The following is an 8419-nucleotide window of genomic DNA, read 5'->3' as shown; positions in this document are numbered from 1 at the left end:
CTATAATATACTTTTATGAAAGTCTTACTTAAAATAATAATGTTGTATTATGACTATAATGTATATGAATGTCCTCTATAAAAATTATATTCATTAATTTATTTCTTTTTTTTTAGAGGGCAAATTCTTTAAATTTCTTGAATTCAACAAAAATTAAATATTAAAGATCAGTCTAAAATTAAGTTAACGAAAATCAAAGATGCATCAATTTAATTTCAAGTTAAATAAATATTACAGATCAATCTAAAAATAACTGAACCAAAGGAAACTGTAAGATAAAATCATTCAATTTTTGACAAATTCAACTTGATTAAATATTACAGTTTAAAATTACATTTTCTGAAATACTTATTTTATATCTTTTTTTATTTCAAATCTATTTGTAGAATAGACAATTATTTAATTTTACATGTCTTTATATTTAAAAAAAGTATATATATGTAGTTTTATCGTAATTTGAGTTTTCTTGAATTTTCTTTCTAGTATTTTCCAAAAATGAAATCTTGTGTAGAGTCAACAAGTCAAAAGCCATGGCGCTGCAGTCTTTTGCTGCTGTCGAATCGATTTCTTTTACAAAATGTGTAAATTAAGGCAATCTCCCCTGCCCGCCCTCCACCCTTCACGTTGGCACCCTCGACCAAAACACACTCACACACGCAACAGTCACCAGCGAAAAGCAACAGCACCTTAACCAATGAGTTTATTCACCTTTCGCCTAATTATCAAAATACATAAACGAAATGTACCAAAAAAAAGAAATACATATTTATATATGTATAGAAATATATGTATGTACATATGTATATAGAGATATTCATATGTATGTAAGGTACTCTTACTATATCGTGCTACAAGAGGCGTGCTAAAGCTTCGACGATCGTAATGATCATGATGATCGTCATGATGACGAAGACAACGACGACTTCAATGAAATCAATTTTACGATAATAATTTTTTGAAAGCAGCAACAACAACAACATTAACTAAGATACGATGAGAGCGAAGCTTGTGAAGCCCTGCCGACGCTGACGCCGACGCCGCTGCCGCTTCATAAACATTGAATCAGTGTGTCTCCAGAAGCAATCCCTGGCCCCAACCCTCGCAAGTCCCAGCCCCCAAACCCCTAGGCCCCTACCATCTCTACAACTCTCTGGTCGCAGTCCATGTACCGTTGGAAATTTCTTGCTTTTTCTTTTCTTAATATAAGTGTGTGAGTAGTATCGTATTTTGTTGTTTTTTTGTTTCGTTGTTATTGTCTTGCACAAATGTAGGTCAAGTTATAATGTGTGTGAGAGTGTGTGTGTGTGTGTGTTGTGTGTGTGGGGCATTTGCCATACTACGTATAGCTTGTGGGAAGTTGCGTACCAGGCAGAGTCACTCACTCACTTACTCACTCTCAGTCAGTCAGTCAGTCAGAGTCAAAAAACAACAACTCTCTGTGGTATTTTCTAGTAGTCCCCCACCATGTCAGACCAGGCCAACTTTCACTTAGAAAGTTCTGCTTGCGGTTATGAAGAGTGGGAATCTTTTATCTTCTGTTTGTTTTTTTTTCGTTCGTCGTTCGGCATCATTAAGCAATGAAATGAATGACGACTAGCAAGAGAGTTAAGGCGTCTCTGGTTAACTGGGTCAAAATGTGGGCTTAGGGTACTTTTTTTTCTTCACTGTTGACTGACTGCTTTTAAGCACTTTTATCTCCCGTCTATACCACATAATAATGCATCATGCTTCAATGCAACGTTTAGGTTTTTTTTTTTTGCCAAAAGCTTTCCGTTAGACATTGCCAACCTTGGCGATCAGCTGCTGTCGAGTCGACTAGATTTCCCTGAACTTCATACTGCAAAAAAAAATATACAAAAACACAGAAAAAAAAGCTAATGTAACTGTAGCTATTTATAGCGTCGAGTTGCACTGCATATGTATCCGTATCCGTATAATTGGAGTGTGTGCAAGCGTGAGCGTGTGTCTCTGTGTGTGTGTGTGTGCATGGGAACTTCCTGCTTGTGTGGAAAACTTGTAGAAAGAGAGTGAGCCGCTTAAGCTTTTGCCAGGTCTCTCACTCTCTCACGTGCTTTTGCCTCTGCTCAGCTGCTGAGAATGCAGTTCTATGCAGTTGCTCTGCTCTGCTCTGCTTCTGCCGCTGCTTCTGCTCTGCTCGCTCTTGTGCTATTATTGACCTAATCACTTGTGGAGCACAAACGAACATTGAACTTTTACTTCCGCATGCATCATGCACGGAGCGGGCATCTGTTTGGATTTTTTAATCGATTTTCTCCATTTTCATTTAAATCTCACTCTCTGTGTGTGTGTGGATGGGCAAGGCTTTAATTAATGCCCACAGATTCATCAAATATGCGCTAGACGTTTGGAAAATCATTTTTTTTATGCCCTCCAGGCAGTAATTTGTCTGGAAAATCTTGTGATTAAATGCGACAATTTTCTACATAGTTAGATAGTATGTAGTTGGCCCCAAAGGCACTTAATGGCTGAAAGGGACCTTTCCAATAAAAAATTAAGTCTTGCATGTGTTTTTTTTTTTTAAATAATTATATTTTTATGTGTGATTTTAGGTGAGTTTTTTTTTTGTTTGTATGTGTGTGGGTTTTTGAATGACATATATAAATAAACTTATTAGACTTAAATGTTAGGAAAAAAACTTTCGTCTCTTTTACTCTCAATTCGGCAAAAAGCATAGTTTTATAATAATAATAATAGAAGAAAAAAAACCTTGCAAAAAAAGGGAATATTGTTTGAAATATGACACTAAACTTAATACTTTTTCCATAGTTTTCTTTTCTTTTTTTTAGCAACAAAGATATCTTTATATATAACATATATAATGTGAAATGAATAGGATAATAATGGTAAACCATTTAGGCAAATGTTTACAATGTTGTTGTGTTTTTTTTTTTGTTTTTTTACTTTTGTGAACAATATTTAATTTAAATAATATATAATAAAAATAAATAATTTATATATAATAGGTAATAATAATCATCATAATAATAATAGGTAAAAATACACAAAAAAGAACTACATAAATACAAAGTTTCAAAGTGTGTGTGTATGTGTGTTTGTGTGTGTGCATAGGTGATAATTTAAATAATTTACTTTCTTCTGCGTCTGCAACTGGAAGTCTCCTCGCGGCCACGTACGCGCAACCAAGGTGCGCCCCCAATCATGCCCAGAATTTTATGTGTGCGTGTCACTTTAATAAGGCAAAGGCGGTGATGGGTTTTTGTTATACCCTAATATTGTCCAGTTGGATCCAGGCGCCGTTTATGGCGTGTGTCCTGTGTATCCCTTGGTCGGCGATATGTACCAGTTGGATCCAGCATATTGATTTTGTGTTGTTTTGTGAGAAAATCTTGTTGATAATTCTTTTGTGAGATTATTTTTGGTTGGAGTTTTCTTCTTCTTCTAATAGGTTCCAGTGGGATCCAAAGCGAGAGACATGATGACAAATGTGTGTATTAAAGACAAATTAGTAACAAGTTGAATTTCGAGAAGTTGGTGGTATTTGCTAGTCTTTAATATTGACCAGTAGGATCCAAATAGGCAGCCATTTTAATTATATTTTTGATTAAACACTTTTAAAGAATTAGTTTTTGTGTTGGCGTTTGAGCTTCCTTTCTTGTATCGCTGCTTCTCAGTACTGACCAGTGGGATCCAAGTAGGCTGCCATTTGTATGCCGTGTAAGGTACCCAAAAATACTTGTATGACAAAACCACGAGTTGCTGCTGCTGCTGTCGTTTTTGCTTCTGCTTCAGCTGTTGCTCCTTTGTTTAATTTAAATCAACTTAATGTTGGCTGTTTATATATATATTGAACTTTATACTGGTTCTCTTGACTTTGTCTTTTGCTGTCGATATTGTTGTTGTTGTGGTGGTGGTGCTGCTGCTTCTGCTGAAGTTGTTGTAAGTTCTTTTATTATCACCAACAGTTTGGGTTATTTTTGTTGGCTGATTATACAGCGGCGCGTGTTTACGTATTGGTGTTTTGTGTGTGAGTGTGCGTAGATATTTGTTGTTGTCTATAGTTTTTTGTGTATTATAGGAAGAGTCACTGACACTTAAAATCCATTAAACACTTTTGTTCTTTAGTTCTTTATTGTTTATTAATAAGCGTCTGACTGAGACGGCAGACTGACTTTTTTTTTTTTGTATTGTGTGTGTTTGTTTTTCGCTTATGAAACCGAGCAAAATGTCTAGTAAATCGTCAAAACGATGCGCGTTCACGAACAAAAATTTAAATTTGTTGAAATTATATTGTATTATTTACAACAAATTATTATAGTCGCAACTTGTGTGTTGTGTCGATTTTTTGTGCGCAGGTATTACGTGAAAAATATGAGCACTACTATTTAATTTTGTTGTTACTTTTCAATTTGTTTGCTTTTGCTTTAACTCTGTTTGCTGTTCTGGCTCTCTGGCTCTTGGCTTGGCTGATGTGCACTCGGCGAATGTTGTCGATCTTATGATTTGATTTTCGTCAAGTCGTAAGCTTAAATGCTCGGCGGACGGGCAGCAGCAGCGGCGCGGCAATCGACGACGGCAGCGTTGGCAGAGCATAATATCAGAGTGCAGTAAGCGAGTGGAAGAGAGAGCACTAGATGATGGGCAGGTGTGTATTGGATGCTCTTAATATTTGCTTCAATGCTACTCTTAAGCAAACGGCAGAGTGAGCGAGAGAGCGAGGGAGCATATATTGTGGGCAGTTTTCATTCATGTGACCAGGTAGAAGAGAGAGCCGATCCATCTCGCTCTCGCTCATTCACTCTCTGCCGCTGACTGGGTTGTTGAAGGTAGGAGGGCAGCACACATTACTCTCTCTCACACTCACCTATACAGACACACACACCTTTACTCGCAGCGATGACGACTCACACCCACCTGGATTTCATTCAAGAAACAGCTGTTTTGGTCTGCGAACTGCGACACGATCGAGTGCCCTCGTTATGCTTTTGTCATGGTATGTGTGTGTGAGTGTTCGTGTGTGCCGATCTTTCCATCAGTTAGGCAGGTAGTCCTTTCTGCCTATTGGTGGCGATGATTCCGAATCCTAAGAACAGGCTCCACCTACATTTCTTTTGGGCATACGATAATTGATTCCTATCTGGTAAGATGACTTTGCTAAAAAAAATAGAAGAACAAAAAGAAACATTTCATTTGGCTAGTTTAACAAGCAAATAGGCAAATACACCTCACTTGGCGAGGACTGTCGCCACAGGTCAACACACACACACACAATCCTTGCCAAAATGCTAATGTCCTTAGCATGTGGCATAAGTCCCAAATTAATGATCTTTTAGCCACGGCGACGGTCAAAGGCATCACTGCCCACTTTACGTGACATTTGCAGTAGCCTAAGCCGTCCGCAACCGTCAACTGAAAAGGCTTAAGAAGCCGCCGCCGCCTCCGGCTCCGTCGCCATCGTAAGACTCATAAAAAGGATAAACATAGGGCATGAGTCAGCATTCAGCATGGGCACTTCCGCGAAATGCGATACTAAACCAGAGAGCCAACGACAAAAAATACAAAATAAAATAATACACAAAACGTTGCAAAATTTTGTTGTCGTTTTTTAGCCCAAAAGAAATACGAATTTACGATTGTAAAAAGATAAGTCAGCTGTTTAAGGCTGTCAGGAGGCGCACAAAAGATTACAAGATGTGTCATCTGCAGTACAATAGGAAATATAAATCCTTTCGTTTTATTACAACAACGTAAAAAACTCAACCGAATGTGAAGCTGCTGTGGCAGAAGTGGAAAAAAATCATTAAAAAGGACTTCCGGAGCAGCCAAAAAATAAGAGAAGAGTAGAGGAGAGGCACGAGCTGAAGCAACCCTTTGGCACGGGCCAGCATGGACCTTTTGGCCCCTCATTAGGCTCGTGTCGTCTTGTAAGATGTAAGATGATCACCATAATTCTGTGGCACGGGGCAAATCGATAAAGGGGGTGATGCTAAGGGTTGCTTGACGTCTGTTTTTTAGGCTCACATGTACATAGGTAAATTACAAGATTCATATTAAATACAAATACAAGACTAAAGTTAGACTAAAATTTGGCGGGTTTTTCTCTAGGTCATTGCCATTTAAGGAATCATTTTATATTTGCTTTGGAAATGCATTAATTTAGATGGCATCCAATCCGTTATTTTATTTGATGATGAGTCTTTGGATCCCCTTCTTAATTTCTTCCTCCTCCTGTTTTTGGCTTTGAGCGGATATAAGCATTTTGGAGTTTCCGCTTTTCTTTCACTTTTCAAATAGCTGCTCCTTAGTTTAATTTAACGACTAGGCTATCAAATTCGTTCGGGCCTAGTTGAGGGAGTTTTCGTTTTCGTTTTTGCACCTTTTCATTAGCCACGTGCCATAGCAATCGTAAGGTAGAAATGGAAATTGAAAATCCAACATTTGTTGGCACAACTGTTCCATCCATCAGTCCATCAGAGTCACTTTTACTGGAGCATTTGCTTTGAAATTTGATCTAATTTGGTTTTTTTCGGTTTTCGTTTTTTGAGAGGGGGGAAAAGAGCAGATTCACTTTTAACGGCTGCCATTTGGGTTTACATATAATTTTTCGATGCAATGTTTGTTGAGGGCCCAAAAACTCCAAACTCCAAAAGAAAAATCGTTTGGAGACGGGCAGGGTGGGGGGAAATGAAACAAAACGGTCTTGAGTCTCTTGTTTGCCGTCTCATGGAAATGAAATAATTTGGGTCAATGTTCCGGGGAGTTGTTATGCTGTTCTTTCATTCGTTTTTTTTTTCTTCTTCTCTCTCCACTTTATGCAGATTTAACAGTATTTTGTTTGCCACCTTTTGTTGGTCTTGGACTTGGCCATGCAGTGTTAGCAGTTTTTTTTTTTTTGTCTTTTTGCAATGCAAGAAACTCGTTGCTGTTGTTAATTTGGTCCGCTCGTGCCGAGTTGACAATTTGAAAAGTTTTTTCTGTTGTTTTTTTTTTGTGGCTGGCCAACTGGTTACCAGTTAAATTCTCTATTAACTAGCTCTGACAATTTGCTGTTGACTTTTTTAATTAGTTAGGTGAGACAAAGTTGCAGAATTTAACGGTATTTAACTATCTGCACATTTTAACCTACTTTTGATTTCAGATCACCTGTGAATTCTAAGAGTGATGGCATTCAATGTAGATCAAGTGATGTTTAGGAACTTCTAACTGCTTGTATATGCAAATTTTTCCAAGTCTCTAAATTAGCTGAAGTTTGATGAAGTACATTAAGTTTATTATGCAAAAAGAATAAGATGTACATACAACTAATTTACACTTCTTCTAACTTAAGCCCAAATCTGAATTATAATGAAGAAACATGAATTATAATGAACAAACAGATCCAAATACACAAGTTTGGAAATTAATTCGAGTCTGCGATTAATTCTTACACAAAAATTGTTAAATTAAGAGTAACATATGCTTCCTGATATATTCAAATATTTATTTGGTATATAAAAAGAAACATTTGGGTCCATGACTTTTCCTAATTCAAAGACAATTATAATTATAACTCTTTTATGTTTTAAAAGCTGTAGAAAGCCATTTTTTTAAAGCTTTCCTAAAGTATAACAATTTTATTATGCAAAAAGAATAAAGTCAAAATCTGACTTACATATAGTGAAGATACATTTGATCCAAATGCAAGAGTTTGTAATGGAAATTAATTTGAGTCTGCTATTTATTCATACACAAAAATTGTCAGATTAAGAGTAAAAATTTTTTCTGACATATACAAGGATTTATTTAGTATAAGTAATAAGTATTTTACATTTGGGTCCATGACGCTTTCCTAATTCAAACATAATTATCATAATTTATAATTTAAACTCTCTTGTGGTTAAAAGCTGTGAAAAGCCATTTTCGCATATTTTTCTTAAAGTAAATTTTTAATCAAGAAAATTGTTCCTCATAGACAAAAATTGATTGCTTATTGTTAGTGTTAAATCAATTCTAAACTATTTTTGCAAGAATTCCGTTTCTCCAATAGTCTTTAATCAAATAAGTTATAGCTTTACGATCAGCTTAGCTTCGTTGATATCCTCCTTAGTATTTTTTGTAATTCGTGTTGTAGATCATAAACTATAGTATCATAGTCTATATCACTATTTACTGGGATAACTACAACCTATATATGTACCTATCACTGTCTGGACCCGGAATAGGAACCTCTTAAAAAAACTGTTTAAACTTCTAGGAACCTTCTAGAAATCAAACTGTTTGAACTTATAGCAAGAAATTAACTATAATTAACTATACTCTTCTATTAAACTAACTTTTAAGATTTCTTATAAATAAAACTTTAAAAATTAAAACTGCAATTATGAAATTGCTATGACTAAAAAGTAAAAAATTTGTTATTAATAAAACATTTTTCGAATACTTAAAACAGTTAATATCACAG

At 35.9% G+C, this 8419-nt stretch overlaps 1 protein-coding gene across 1 annotated transcript; it reads right to left on the bottom strand.

Annotated features, from left to right (window-relative positions):
• Positions 1–2530: 2530 nt before the first annotated feature.
• On the bottom strand, positions 2531–4486 carry LOC26530054 (peptide tarsal-less AA). Its single transcript, XM_023180275.2, has one exon. The coding sequence runs from the start codon at positions 3336–3338 to the stop codon at positions 3249–3251; it is 90 nt and encodes a 29-aa protein (XP_023036043.1). The 5' UTR covers positions 3339–4486; the 3' UTR covers positions 2531–3248.
• Positions 4487–8419: the final 3933 nt, after the last annotated feature.

The sequence above is a fragment of the Drosophila willistoni genome, chromosome 3R, assembly GCF_018902025.1.
Source record: "Drosophila willistoni isolate 14030-0811.24 chromosome 3R, UCI_dwil_1.1, whole genome shotgun sequence".
Classification (NCBI taxonomy): domain Eukaryota; kingdom Metazoa; phylum Arthropoda; class Insecta; order Diptera; family Drosophilidae; genus Drosophila; species Drosophila willistoni.
Note: the sequence above shows the minus strand (reverse complement) of the source record. Positions and strands in the feature narration are given on the sequence as shown.